The sequence below is a fragment of the Bactrocera latifrons genome, unplaced genomic scaffold (genome assembly GCF_001853355.1).
Source record: "Bactrocera latifrons isolate USDA-ARS-PBARC rearing strain unplaced genomic scaffold, ASM185335v1 scaffold_74, whole genome shotgun sequence".
NCBI lineage: Eukaryota > Metazoa > Arthropoda > Insecta > Diptera > Tephritidae > Bactrocera > Bactrocera latifrons.
Window position 1 is genome coordinate 1,192,637 of NW_017537423.1, and position 15,505 is coordinate 1,208,141.

A 15,505-nucleotide genomic window follows, 5' to 3' on the forward strand; every position below is an offset into this window, starting at 1 on the left:
TAAAAAAAAAAATATTTGAATTTTGAAATAGATACGGCTAAAATTTTTGTACTAAAATATTCGTAGTTAATTTTTTTTAGCACTAAAAATTTTAAATATCACATTTTCACCAGAGTTTTAAATATTTCATATACACACATACATACATATGTATATACAATGAGAAAAACAATCTGAGTTTTGTGATAAATTTTTTGTACTAATTTTTACTTTTATAATAATACTTTTGTCTTTACTAAAAATTTTGTGCTACAATTATTGTACAAAAAAGCTGTTTTGTGCTAAGAAGTCTGTACTAAATATGTTGTGCTAATTTTTCTACTGATTTGAATACTTTTGTCTGTACAAACAGTTTTGTCACAAAATATTGTATAAAAAATTTGTTTTGTGCCAAAACGTCTGTACTAAAAATTTTGTACTAAAAAATACAAACGTTTTCGGGCCAAAATTATTAGAAAAATAAAGAAAAAGATGTTTTGTTCTAAAAGTTTCGTACTAAAAAGTCGGTATTTTTTTAGTACTAAAAATTTTGCATAGCATTTCTTATTAATTAATTAATTTGAAACAGTATGTCAAATACATTGAGAAATAAAAATCAGAATTTCGAAATAGTTTTGTGTAAATTTTTCGGTACTAAAAAGACTGTACTAAAATTTCTGTGTCAAAATTATTTTGTACTAAAAAGACAGTACTTAAAATTTTGTACTAAATTTGTCTTATTACTAAGTGTGAGGTTCCAAATTAGCTTTAGAATTAAATATAAAAAACTCTAGCGCCTAGAAGCATGCCAAACCTACCCATTATATAAGTACCCACGCGCTGCCACGGCTTGTCGTAGAGAAAGTCGAATGATTCAAATGGATTGGCCACTTTGTGTGTATAACGGTAATGCAGTGAAATTATGCCCGATATGCCCCAAGAGCTCAGCAAAAATGCGCAGACAATGATTGCCGTCGTTTTGAAGTACCTAAAAATAATACACCGACATACATACAATTAAATATTTAAAAAAATTTAAATTCAACACGCTTGTACTCACCTCGTGGAGAGCACCAACAAGAGCGAAGCCATCACAAAGAATTGCATATCATTAGCCATATACCAACTCCAGATCATGCAAATCTCACTGAGCGGGTAGAAATTATTGATGTAGAGTATATTGCGCCACCAATAGCTGCTGCAAGTGTCGGCGGCAACATTCGGCTGGAAGACGGAGTTGTTGAAAGTTTGGCTGCAAATAAAGTGAGGTGGTTTTGAGAAGAAGAACGATTAGAAAACCACTTTTCAAATGATTTTGTGTTCAAAAATAAGCCCAAGGTTAATAAAATGAATATTTTTGCTATACAATCCTAAATGTATGGTTCATTTTGAACAATTATTGCATTATAAACATTTTGAGTCTGCAGGCTAGTAAAGAAAGTTAAAGTTTGAGTGGAATTACAGTTGTTTTTTTTTTTTTAATTTTACTTGAATTGCTTACAGCAGCCGAAATGTAGGCAATATGAAATCATTTCACGCCCTCATAAGCATTCTCTTCTAATTATGACCTTGCCATAACAACTACTCATCAATATTATTGATTTGCATAATGCTTCTTAAAGCTAACTAAAGTTTTGCACATGCATTATTGATTTCATTTTGTAATTCTCATAAGCATAGCTTCCGGCGTTCTAGAAATTATTCAGTTTGTATGCACAAGCAAGCTTTACGCAAGACTGTGCTTGTGCGTGTACACATATTAATTGAAAATATCCTAATTGATTATCAGTTTTGCAGCATTATTGTTGCATGCCACCAGGCGCTTAAACACAACAATTACGAAATCAATCGTTTTAATGCAGTAATTGAAGCGTAACAAGCATCTCAAATATTTTGCAGAAGAAGCAAGTGGTGGTGTTATGAAATATGTGCACTTTTATTGCATAATTTTAGGCTGTGGAATGCTGATTGTATCTCTGAAGAGCCAAATCATTAAAGCGGCTTTACTTACTTTCATCGTTTGAGTATTGGTTTTAATTATATGAACAAATATTAGCAAAAAAGTATTCTAACATACATACTTTTAAACTGAAATTAATATAAAATGAAGGAATGGGGAAAGTTCATAAATATGTTTTTAAATAATAATTAAATGAAAGCAATTTTGATATTAATTAGAAATATTCCAGAAATATAAGCTAAATTTTGGATTTTAATTGATATCAAGCATTTATGTAGCATACTTTTGCGCTTAAAATATTCAAAAGGTAAATAGAAGTTACTAAGGATAATAGAAAATGGTCACCAATATGAATTCTTGTGTGAATAATGCTTCTAAAATGTAAAATAAGTTAAAAAAAAGTTTTAAAACGCGGATTAAAAATTATTTTTAGCATACCTTTGGGCTGAAAATCATTAGAACTTCAAAATATCATAATTAAGCTAAGCACAAAATAATGGTGTAGCAATTTCAAATATGAAAGTAATAAAATTTCGATTTTATTAATTTTTATAGCATACTTTTGAGTTCAAAATGTTGAATGAATTCAGCGGTAGTGGCAGAAAATGGGTTATATATAATGTATTTATGGTTCTCTAGTTCTAAAAATCGTTAAAAACTGAAAACGCCTGGCTTAAAAAGAAATTGTTTAGCATACTTTTAGGCTGAATTTTTTAAAACCCAAAAATAAGTTATACAAAGTCAACGCGATGTCTAAAAAATGTGCAAAATCAAGCGAAATAAAGCTTTAAGTATCTGAAAAATTGCGTTGCATACTTCTAGGCGACTTTTTTTCATATTTCCACATTCGTTAGTAGTTTAAGTCATATAAATACTAACACACAATTTACCGACTCAAAAACATGCAAGAATCCAACTTTTAAGTGTTGCATAGTTTTAGGGGACTAAGCACTTGTATCACTTACCGCAAGGCGAAATCGTTAAAGAGTATTACAAACAAATATGCTGGTGTCAAGCGTATATAACGGTAAAGCAATACGAAACCAGTCTCTTTCATGCTGTGCCGCAAAAATTGGCCAGTGTCATCCGGATACTTTTTCTCCTGCTTCAAAAAGATTAGCGTGAGCAGGAAGCCGCTGATGAAGAAGAATGTATCAACGGAAAAAGTGGCGTTACCCACAAACTGATACCAAATTGAGCGTTCGACGATGTTGCGTTGAAACTGTGGGCACAAAAAAAAAAAAACAAATGAAACGAAAGTTCTTAGCAAAGTGAAATAAAAATATATCGAGGAAGAAGTGATGGAGGGAGAGTGAGGGAGTACGGGAAAGTAAAGCAAGTTCTCAGAATTTCCTAAAACAAAGTTATGAAAACGTAAGAGGGATTTACAGATTTATATGGAGTGTGGGTGTGCGTAAGCATTTCTCAGTTAAGTTGAAGAAATTACTGTGTGCGTGTGTATTTGTATCGGTGGCTGTGTTAGTGTGGGTTATGTGTTTTGCTAACTTAAGTGCTTGTAAGTAAAATATTTACTCTATTTTCACCGATGGTAAACATTTGCAAATACGTATGCACCATTATCGTCCACAACACGGAGAAGACACGCAGGCCATGTACGCAAGAGGTTTGTTGCTAAGCATGAGAAAAAGAGCAAAAAAAAAAAGAAATAAAAATAATGAAAATTAAATATACAAAGGGAAAACAAATTTACCAAAAGCCATGCTATTATTGCAAACTTTTACAATAGACTGTGCAGCATCTAACAGGCATAAGTCAATAAACAAAAGCCTGCTGGAGTTTTACTCTAATGCCTTTGAAAGTTCCGAAATATTATGAGTTATTTATGCCTTAAAGCCTTTTCATTGCTTGTTCGCTTTCAACGTAATTTTTCTGCGATTTTCGGCTCAGAAGCTCACTTTTACTGCCACTGAGAGGCAGAATGCTTAAATAACTTTTTTTTGATCAAATTATGCTTTATGCGCGGTATATAGATAAATATTTATATATTTCCTAAACTTTCTTAGGGAACACTTCTTATAAATAAAAATATTTACTTATTTCTTAAATTTCCTCGCAGGGGAAATTTTAAAATTGAAGTTTTTTTTACTAAAGGTTGAGAAAAAACAACGTAACGTAACTTTAAAATGAAAATGTTGTTTATTTAATCMAATAATTCCCTGAAGGAAAATTTCGGGGAAATTTTACAATTAATAATTTTCTTGGGAAGAACTTATTATGAGGAAATTTGCAGTTTTTTATAAAAGGTTGAGCAGAAACGTTGCAGTGCTACTTTAAAATGAAAATGAAGTTGTCTTAAAAAATTTCCCCGAAAGGAAATTTTAGGGAAATTTTGAAATTAAACCCTTTCGTAGGAAGCACTTATTTAAAATTGAAATTTTGTATACATGATTCGGCAGAAACAACTCAATGCTACTTTAAAATGAAAATTTAGTTGTTTTAGGGAAATTTTGAAATTTTGAATTTCTACAGTTAAATAGCAATTTTTAAAAATTTCTTCGAAAATTTTTTTGCCATTTTTGCTTTAAATTTCTAATTTTCACCTCGCCTTTAAATCTGCACACAATTCTCCTATCAACTACAACTAAATGTGCACATCAAAGTTTCAACTTCTCAACAACTTCCACATCTTCCAACAAAATCAGCTTACCTCTTTGTTCTCGGTCATATTTAGTATGGTGCCGGCGTTCGTTTGAAATGCAAAACACAGTAGAAGCTGTTCATGTAAACCTGCAATGCACAAGCACAACATTTTGATTGTAAACTGCAAAGTTCTGCGAACAAGACCCTCCATACATGCAAACATCATAAGTACTTACTCAATTGCTTCTTCGCTTCATACGTGCTGCTCGCACCCACACTGCTGCTCGTCTCCAGCCGATAGTCGGCCAAATTTGATTTTCCAACCTCCGAAGCTGACAATGAGCCGTGCGGGCGACGCACGCTACCACCGTTGCTACTACCGCTGCCACCAGCGCCATTTGTGGATGCTGCAGCTGCGGCGCTGCCATTGCTATGCCCATTGGCATGTCCAGCACTAGTACCGTTGTTCGCCATTTTATTGCCATTTACGTCGGCCTCAATGTCAAGCACATTGTTGTTCTCGTTCAGCGTGCTCATCTGATAGACTTCGAAGGCCGGCATTTGGTGGCCTCTCCTCGATTTAACGCTACCACTATTTGAGACATTGCTGGTGTAGGTACCCGCAGCGCCGGCATCCAGCGTCACAATGCCACCTGCGGCTGTGGCAGCAATGACGGCATCAATTTTCGCGCTTATGGCTGGTATGTGAGGCGAGGTGAGCTGCAGTTGACTCAATTTCGACTGATACCAAGTGGCAGTGATGACGAGCAGCAACAACGTCAACATGAAACTTCTGGAAAAATCGAAATCAACGAGTTTTGTTAATTTCCTATAAATTTTTAATTTACAATATATGTTATGCAATTTTTTGAAGGCAAAAACTCACAGAAATATTTGAAATTTCAGCTCACGCCAGTAGCTAAATAAGCCGGGTACCGGGCGCACATGCAATACTTGTATTATCGTATGGTTATTGCTGCTGCTAGTGTTGTTACTATTGTTGTTGCTTTTGTGGCCGATGCTTTGATTGTGTTGTGCATGCATGGCAGCTGCGGTGTTTAATGTGACTAGCATTTGGGCATGCGGGTCTAATGTGAGTATGGCTTGCACGTCATGTGCGCTGCAGGAGCGCGGCAGGCATTCGCCCAATTGAAGGTTGACGTTCTGGTTTGAAAAATGTCGTGTAGGAAACATTAATTTATAAAAAAATTTTATTTTTGAAACGCGTTTAAAAAATTTTCCTTAAAGGGATATTTGAAAATTAACAACTTTTCTATGAAGTTTAAAAAATAACTTTTTCAGCACCTTTAATGAAACGTAATGTAGCTAACGGCCCAAACTTCCCTCAAGGGATATTTTAAAAATAATTTTTTTGTAGAATATATTTCATTTAGATTCTTCCCATTGCAGCTTACGTAAATACAAAAGAATTAGAAAATTTCCCGTCAAGGGATATTTGAAACTGTGCATACATATGAATGTACTATATAAACATATGTATGTAGTAAGTTTTTTATTTAATTACCGCTTTTATATCTTTTTCAAAGATTTGAGGATGAGTATGTTATAAGAAAAAGGCTTTCCCTAATTAAACTAAGTAAACATACATACACACGTTGTTACAGTACATCAAATACACCAGAATATAGCTCATTTATAAAATTTCCCGATTTGGATATTTTCTAAACCTACTCTGTGGGCGAAGTTTATACGACAAAGAAAATTTTTCTTTAAATTTAAGCAAATATACTTTGTTTGGAAAATCTCCCTTAAGGGATATTTTACAAAATGTAGTATTTTATATGAAACTTTCTAAACCCACTCACATATGTATGCTAAAATATAACCACTTTCTACAATAACCCACAAAGGGATATTTGTGAAATGAGTGAAGTATGACAATTGGATTATTTTTTTTTATATAAAAAATAAATTTCTAAAGCTACAAAAACGAGTATTTTAATTTCCCTACCTAAAGTTGTGCAAAATATTTTGTAATCGTCCTTTACCAGTACAAGTTCAACCAACTCACCAATGCCTGTGGCATCCACAAGCGTAAGGCCACCAGTGCTGCATAAAATTCAAATTCGAAATGTTTACGCTCATCCGGATTTAATTGACGATTTAGTTCATAGCAAAAGTTCTTCTGACCCAGCCACTTGTCATTGCCAAAGAATAACTGTCCACGGTAACGACCGGAGGCATCGTAAGCTGCAAAAGAGCAATTTCAATGGAGAAACAGTGATTAAAAGAGGTGTTAAAAAAGATAATAACAATAAAAACGTAAAAATAAGGAAAAAAATTAAGAGAATGAAAATTGTAAGCTTCTCCTTTCTTCTTTTCACTTTTTTCGTATTTTATCGCTTAATTTCGCGCGCTTGTTGTTAATGAAATTCATACATTTCTCCGTCCGCTTGTTTGTCCTAACGGTGGCAACAAAGTAAACAGTTACTGGAAATTGCAGATTTCACTGCGACTAAATAAGTGCAATTTTATTACCAGCAAGCAACATAGACGGACACTCCCTCTCGGCCAGAGTGTGTGCATGAAATTGGTCTGAAGTAAAGTTAATTTTGTTATTGCCACAGTAAAACGGTAAATTGATTGTTAAATTGTAAACGCTTGAGGGCGAAGAGGTATGGAACAGTTGAGAGTAGACGCGGAAAGGGTAAAGAGCAAATTGTAGGAGAGGGAGCATGTACTGTAAAATTAAGTCATTATGGAGAAGAGCAACTATAGCGTTACTAATGTAACGGTACTTTAAACGTCCATACCTCTGGGTTCCTTTCGAGAAATATGTAACCTATTGACTCTGATTTCTTTTATTAACTCTCTGCGATAGAAATGAAGTCCACAGGCTGAGAATATTATAATCCAATATATTATAGAATGTTGAAAATTGTATTCCATTGAGACCAGATATGAGCCAAGATCAAATGAAGATCAAGTTTAAGGCTTTCGGTATTAGGGTTTTTCATTTTTATATTAAAAACACAATCAGCCTTAATATACTGCGCTTTGGAACGTGAATTTTATGGACGAGTCCCAAGAAAATCGTATGGGAGACTTTCTCTCCCTTCTGGGGTCCACCAGCTTTTGGCTAAAACTTATGCTATCTTCCCGAGTTATCGAGTCGTCAACTCGGGAACTTCTCACTTGTTAATATCTATTCGCTCGCTATATCACTCGTTTTGATTCCCTCATGAATATATATCAAGATTTCAGCTCAGGGAATTATAATTGCGGAAGGGCGATTAACTATTTTGAGAAAAATTTTTTTATCTTCTTGGGCCCCCATACATACCAACTTTACTTCTACTACCTTCCCTTCCAATTTCCTCTTCCCTTGGCTAACTGATTCTCATACTCAAAAACTGAATACAGGAATACTCATTATTTATTTATTTTCGCAATGGACAATCATTAAATACTCATCAATCATGCAACAATGACTGCCGTCCTTTGATTTATAAATTACACGTACACGCCACAACCGGCATTATCGCGTAATATTCAAATCTCATTTCATTAGCACACAGCCTTTAGCTTTTACAGCTATTTTGGAAAATTACAGGCATTGTTTATTATTCGTTCGCTTGATTGAATTACAAACTGGTGCCTGTTGCCTACTAAGCGCTGACCTCATAGTAGAAATCGCAATACCGATTTGCGATTTAGATATTTTGAAAATCACTTCGGGACTGTTTCGGTACTTAATGTTTAACTGTTATTATGTTTTATTCGTAATACATTGATATTGCTATGAGAGGTGGATTCTGGGAATCCCGTTTACAATTCGGGTAATTAAAATGGTATTTTTAACACATATTGTTTTCATATCATTTACAATGAGACTTTAACTAAAAATTACGAAATTCATAAAACGGGATTCCGTCCATATTTCGGGATTGGTAATTATAATAGCCTTTTTAACATTCCATGTTTTCATATCATTTATAACCACATTTTGACTCAAAATCCCTAAATTCATCAAACGAGATCCCTTAATATTTCGGGATTGGTAATTACCATACTTAGTATTTTAAACATGTAATGTTGTCATATCTAAAACCAGCTTTTAATTAAAAATTCCGAAATTCATAAAACGGGATCCCGTAATTATTTCGGGATTTCAAATAGTTCCTAAAAAGGACACCCGCACGCATATTTCCAGCGTAATTATACAGACACACTCAGTAAACTCGCTTTCAATGCTTTGGACTGACCGATGCGCGCTTGAATTTCGCATCCGTCTGGTCGTATGGCACCTCCTCAATCAGTTTTACTTGCTCATGCCATTTTTTGTTGTTGATTTATGCATTGGTGCGAAATAATTACCAGCACACTACGGCCATGTGAATTTCGCATTCAATTGACTGTAAATTCATTTGTCCGCACCGATTTATATCGAGGATTGCGCACTCGTGGGTCATTTGTTTAAAGAGCAGGGGTGGTGCGTGGTGCTTGCATACGAAAACTCGCACAGGGGCGTGATAGGTAAATGGACGGAGCAGCGACTTTGTTAAATGATAAATGTAATGCGGCATTAATGGGATTGATAAGGCTTCAAATTCCGTTAGCCCGCCACCTCGGACTGCTTGGAGCTTGCTGTGGATTGGTTTGCATCCATAAACACGTTGATAATATAATATGATGAGCTTTAGGCGAATCTAAATATATTCGAAAAATATAATGTTAAGAGAATAATAAAAGCTAACTTAATTGATTGAAAAGTATTTGCAAAGCGAATTCGGAAGTAGAATACAGTTTCAATAAGTCTAAATGAGAACGGAGCATGATGTGATGTTTAGGTTAGATTAGATGTTATTCATATTAAAGTTAAATTCGATTTTTATGAATTTAGCTATCCTTAAACTAAAAGTTTAATTCAACTTTTGTCTAGAACCCTAAAAGATTATAATCTTTCAACTAATTCCCAGGACTATTACTAACTCATCTTTCCACATCCTTGATATCACCTATGCATTAGGTTCGGGTCTTCATTAAGAGACTCCTCAAGACTAGATAACATTTACCATCTTCGACCCAAGCTTTAGAAATAGAGGTCGAATTTCTATTTCTATTATCGAAAAACTATGACAGCCTCTATGGAAAATATACGGTATGCTTAGTCTTCTAATCAAAAAGTTAAAGATATGTATAGATGAAGGAGCTCTTGAACTCATTCTGGCTGGATTTAAAAAGCGGTACTCAGCAAATGCTGAAAGTTTTGAGCAAATCAATACTTTTTACGCTTTACATGAATCAGAATAGATCTCTTTCCGAGTTACTGAAGTGATATGCGGGACAAATTACTTCGAGTACTTCAGCATATTTGCTTCTAGAGCTCCATGAGTCCTTCAAACCCCACAAAATACATATTTTGACTTACCTCTCTGGGCCCAGTTGAAATTGCCATGTAGTCCCGTCAAATACGCCTGCATCTCGAGCCCACATGCGGTGCTCACCTTGGTGCGTATCTCGGTAGGCTGCCAATAGAAGTGGTCATACAAATTGGTGATAATTTGAAAGATATTTGCAGTCTGGAGACTAGCCGCCGTTGCATTCACTTCACCCACAACTGGATCTGCACCAAAATAATGACTAATACTATTGAAATTATTGCCAACATTCTTCGGCATCTCTTCTTCTTGCTTGAGCAGCTCACGACCCTTCTTCAAAGTTTTATTCTTATGCACCTTAAAGATGTGTGGACTTATGGTGGCCACAACATTCGGTGTGGTGATAATCGGCGCAATTGTAGTGGTGGTGGTGGTGGTGGTGCTGGTGCTTACCGGTGTGGCATTCGTCGTAGGTAAACTTGTCACCTCTGTGGTGTAAACACTCAGCGTTACTTCGGTCGCCGGCACACCTGCCAATGCCACACCGCTCTCGATATCCTCAAAAGGCAGACCGCGTTCACTGTAGCTGAGCCCCGCTTCATCCGCATTACGCAGTAAATGCTTCTCCTCAGCGCTGAGGTCACCCTTCTTCACGGTCTCATGCTCGAGATCCTCCAAATCGCTTAAATTGAAGTCAAAAGTCACCGGATGCAGCTCATATTCTTTAAGCGGTCTCGGTTTTTCATAGTCGGGAAAGATCGTTTTGTCCAGCAGCGTGTAGGGTTTTTTCTTCAACGGCTTCACCGGCAAAACTTCGTGTGTATTGAGCACGAGTGGCCGTTCTGTCGCGCTGTGCAGTCCGTGCACTTCGTGTAATATGGTAATGTTGTTGCTGCTGGAGAAACGATGTGGCACGAAGTGACTTCCCGAGCTGGCGGTGTCTCCCGCTGCTGTTGTGTCGGTTTTGTTGGTACTCTTGGGCTCTGTGATGGCGTTTTGCAACGTTGGTGGGCAGCACAGTAGTGGTAGCAATAGTAGTAGCACCCTTTGTGGTTTGGAGGGAACCATGCGGTGTGTAGAAGTTATCCGATTTAGCGCTGACTTGGTCTCGAACATTCTGGTATTGGCAGTAGAGTATGTTTTGTTCTATTTTTTCTTTAGTAATTTGTAAATTTTTCGTCAATTTAATTTTTTTTTACATTTTTTGCACTGTTATTTTAAATACTTTTGCAGAGTTGCACTTTTGCTATGCGCTTTTTTTAATTCACACATTTTTATTTACTGAAAATTTCAATTGAAATACCGTTTACAGCGATATTTTTTTAAAGCACTGAAACCAATTAGTTTTGTCACATTTTCCAGTTTTTTTATTCTAAATAATTTCGCCGTTTTAGGTTCTTTCAAATATTTTCGAAATCTTTGTTTCTAATTTTTTTAATTTTTTTTTTATTTCTTGAAATTCTTTAATTTACAACACTTAAATTAATTTCGGTTTCGTTTATAATTTTTTGCACTTTCGAATTTTGTAAAATATTGAAAATAATGTCAGACAACTGTTCAGCGCTTGCGCTCAGCTGAATTAAACACTAGAAATTTTATATAAAAATTTACAAAACTAATTTTTTTTAAATTTGTAAGCTCACAGCGCCTAAAAAGAGGCTATAATTTTAACAAAAATTTAAAACTTTCTCGTTATTATGCATAATTAATTAATTTAATTTTGATAACGCAAGAACTTTATTGTTTAAAAATGATTAGTTAGTACGGCCCCTGCGGATAGGCTATATTTTTTAAAATGTTTCACAAATAGCTTAAAACATACTCTCAGCAGTATTAAACTTAATTAATATTATGCTAATATAACCAAAATTAACTAAATGTAATATTTTGAGGTTGGCAGCGCCTAAAGATAGGCTATAGATTTAACAAAATTTTTAAATTTACACATAGTCATTTAAATTAAGAATATTTATGGTGTATCATAGCAAATTTCATTTTGGCAAGGCAGGATAATTGTTGTATTCAATTTGAAACAGTGCTGCGCCTGTGGGTATGCTATAATTTTTCAAAATATTATACAAATTGTTTAGCATCCCTTAGCATCAGTAAATACAATAAATTGTGTATTAATATTTTCGAATTAAAATTTTTTGAAAATTTAGAAATTCTTACCGCCCAAATATAGGCTTTTATTTTAATATAACTTTTAAATTTCCACTTAGTAGTTTAAAGTACGAATAATTATAATGAATTATGTAGCAAATTTGATTGCGATAACGTCAGACTATTATGAGACATTATTTAGTTTTAATTAAAACTGCGCCTGTGGGTATGCTATACTTTTTTTAAATTACTTTCGAAGTCTTTGAAACGCATCAAAAAGCGGAAAGGCTATAAAGCATAAGACTACTTATGTGCTTCTTTGCCTTTTCATTCTTCTCCTCCCGTTTGTGTATATATATAAACATCCATATTTTTTCCTTCCCTCATTTATCTTCATCACACACCGCATTCGTAATTTATGAATGAAATAACCAGTTTTAGGCTTGTTTTGATGGGAGCGTCGCATGATTTAAAAGCGAAATATTAATACAAATCACAAAGGCAAAATACAACAACAACAACAAACAGAAATAAATGCCTTGACGCCAACAAAAGCAGGAAATGCCAACAGAGATGACTATAAAAGCGGCAAATCGCGTTTTGCTTTTCAGTTTTACTCTACACTTTCGATTAGATTTTAGTGGCGCCATTAGAAACAACAACAACAGCGAAATAAAGCCTCAGCAGCGCATAAACTATACCGAAAGCGTAAAAGCGAAGCCGCAGTAAAGAGCGGCAAGCGAGAAGTGCGAGTGCCAAAGTGTGAAATTATGCTGAAAGGAAAGCAAAAGTGTTGCCACACTGCGTAGCAGCCAGCAAGTCAGCTGAGACGCGCGTGTGAGGCATTCAAATAGCTTGGAGCGCATTGAAGCGCAAGAGAGTGGCCGGTGTGCCGCCGTGCGATGCGATCGACAGCGGCAGTGGCGAAAAAATCACAAATGCGTTGTAAAGAAATCACGTATAAATGCAAAAACAAGAAAAAAAAAAATAAAAATGCAATAAAAAATTGAAATTGCAACGGCACATGCTTAACCTGTTTCATTAGCTCGCAGCGAGTAGCGCTGCTTTTGCTTTTGTTTTCGTTTTCATATTCATTTCTTGCCACTTCATTTATTTTCATTTAATTTTTATTTTCATTACGTTTTTCGCATTTCACCTGGCGGCACACTTACCGCTGCAACGGTGCATAAAGCTCTTTCGCGCATTTTTGTTTTTTACTTTTCATCCTGTTCACATTCGCATGCCTGTTGCACGTGCGATTACGCGACGCTTTTATGCGATTGTGCGATTAACCTAAGTGCATTATGTAAAATAACTTCAGCGTTAGAATGCGTAATTGATTTTGTAGAAATTTAAATTATATATTTTGCAAATTTTTTATTTTAGTTTGTTTTTGAATAAATTAAAATCGAACTTTATTTTTTTTGCTCTAATATTTTTTTACTAAAATTTGAAAATTTTTTTTTTAATTTTTTTACTCCTAATTTTCAATTTATAAATTTTTTTACCTCAAAATGAAGCTTTTTGCCTCAAAATTAATTTTTTTTACTAAAAATCTAGGAAATTTAAATATATGTATTATATTTCAAGACTCTGATATGAACTATAAACAAATCTGGCGAAGTTACTGGTTCCGTTACTATTTCATAAACGAAACATCATTTCAAAATAATGTTTTGCCAGAAAATAAGTAAAAAACCGCCTTACCGCTTGATTAAAACGGATCTATATGAAATTTGTCTGCTATAGTTGTCTCGCGTGCCGACTACGAGCCACAACACAAAATCTGTAAAGCGAAATCAACTTTTTACTAACTTCGGTAAAGATTTTAAACGGAAAAACCAGTATTTTAAAATAGAATAAATAGTAGTTAAATTTGATGGAAAGAAATAAACAAGAGTTCAGGAAGAAAGACCACTCCATATAAAAGATCGTATGCGAAGTCGTTGCGAATCTTGAAAAAGGCTTACGGTGATTCAAAAGCACAAGCTTAGGAGTGCTATTAAGCCTTCAAAGACGATTAAGAGATCGTTAAACACATGCCTTCAAAGGCGGTTGAGAGATCATTGAAGACATGCCTCGTTCTGGACGACCTTTGATTTCTTCAACTGATGAAATTGTTAAAAAATTAAAGGATATGCTTTCAAAAATAGTACCGTAAACAGGTCTATTTAGATATACTTGATTGTGCGAATCCCGATCCCACGTTCATGGAAAGAATTATAACTGCCGATGAGACTTGACTTTATGAGTTTAATATGCAATGTAGTCAACAATCATTGAGAAATATTATCTTGCAAGGACGCAGGTCTTTTTTATGCTTCTATTTATGTACATTGAAGAACTGGCAACTTAAAGCGCTTAACCTTATATTTTGAATTTTCACCATTTTTGCCGAAGCGTTACTTTTTATGAACCAAAATTTAGTTCAGAATTACCATTTCCGCACGACTGGGAGTTTAGGTAATGGATGCTTACCTCACTACTGGAAACTAAGCCACTTTTTTATAGAAAGAGCTGCCAGTTGGAAAGTAGAGTGAAGTCAGTCTTCTTAGCAGCTGGTAAACTTTTCTTCGTTTTGTCCAACCTTAAAACCTTCATAATCATAATTGTCATCATCTGATTCTTCTAGCTTGCATTTTTTGTAATGCAAGTTTTTGGAATAAATTTTCTTCAAACATGAGTCTTAAAGTATTTACTATTTATATCTTTCTTTGTTACTCTTTTTCTGCTTTTCACGCTACAGTTTTCTGAGTGTTTTTGTTATAGTACCGTCAAATCCAATAAAAACGAGTTAATTTTCCTGCTTTTGTGGCAGAGCGCTTAGAAAATATAAGAGAAAAACAAAAATCAGTGCAACAACAACTATAATAAAACTACTGTGTTTCAGCTATTATTAATTGCCAATATGCTTTTGCATGTTGCATGGGGCATGTAGCATGTGGCATGTCGCTGTTGATGTCAGTCATCTTACATGTGTTGTTGTGATAGCTGTCACTGCTGTTGCTTTGCTGTTGCAATCAGAGTGCTGTCGCTTTACTCTATCCACACTGTACAAGTGGTTTTACTAGCTTCTAAAAGCTGCTGGTTCTGCTCACCGCGGCCGTGATAAGCATGTTGACCAAATGCAGACCACAAGTGTGTTGCGCCAGTGTGAAGAGGCGATAGTAAACAAAAATAAAAACAAAACGCATATTTGCAACAAAACAAAAAATTAATACCAAAATAGAGGCTGAGAAGACAGTGACACCTTCGAAGCTCCCAACTCGAAAAAGTTTTATTGTCAATGTGTCTTTATTTATGATTATTTTTTCAATGTTGTTTTCTCTCCTTTTTTTCTGGTTTTTTATTGCTAAATTATGCAATTTTACGAATTTTCTTTTTACTTTTAAATTTTATTTTATTTCTTAATTTTTGATTTATTTATTGATTTCGTGAGACTGAAAATTTCTCACTGGAATTCGAAGAGTCATTATATAATTTTTGTAAAACAACTGAAAATGTTGTATTAAAATGAATT

General features: G+C 34.6%; 1 protein-coding gene across 1 annotated transcript in view; it reads right to left on the reverse strand.

Moving 5' to 3' along the window:
* Positions 1–10,998, reverse strand: part of LOC108976242 — a 12,612-nt gene extending 1,614 nt beyond the window's left edge. The window contains exons 1-9 of the mRNA XM_018945195.1: positions 9,933–10,998; positions 6,573–6,751; positions 5,427–5,704; positions 4,777–5,333; positions 4,608–4,687; positions 3,473–3,571; positions 2,905–3,161; positions 1,040–1,231; positions 798–967 (exon numbers count right to left, since the gene is read on the reverse strand). Coding sequence (XP_018800740.1) covers positions 798–967; positions 1,040–1,231; positions 2,905–3,161; positions 3,473–3,571; positions 4,608–4,687; positions 4,777–5,333; positions 5,427–5,704; positions 6,573–6,751; positions 9,933–10,998 — 2,878 coding nt within the window. The remainder of the gene's footprint in view (positions 1–797; positions 968–1,039; positions 1,232–2,904; positions 3,162–3,472; positions 3,572–4,607; positions 4,688–4,776; positions 5,334–5,426; positions 5,705–6,572; positions 6,752–9,932) is intronic.
* Positions 10,999–15,505: the final 4,507 nt, after the last annotated feature.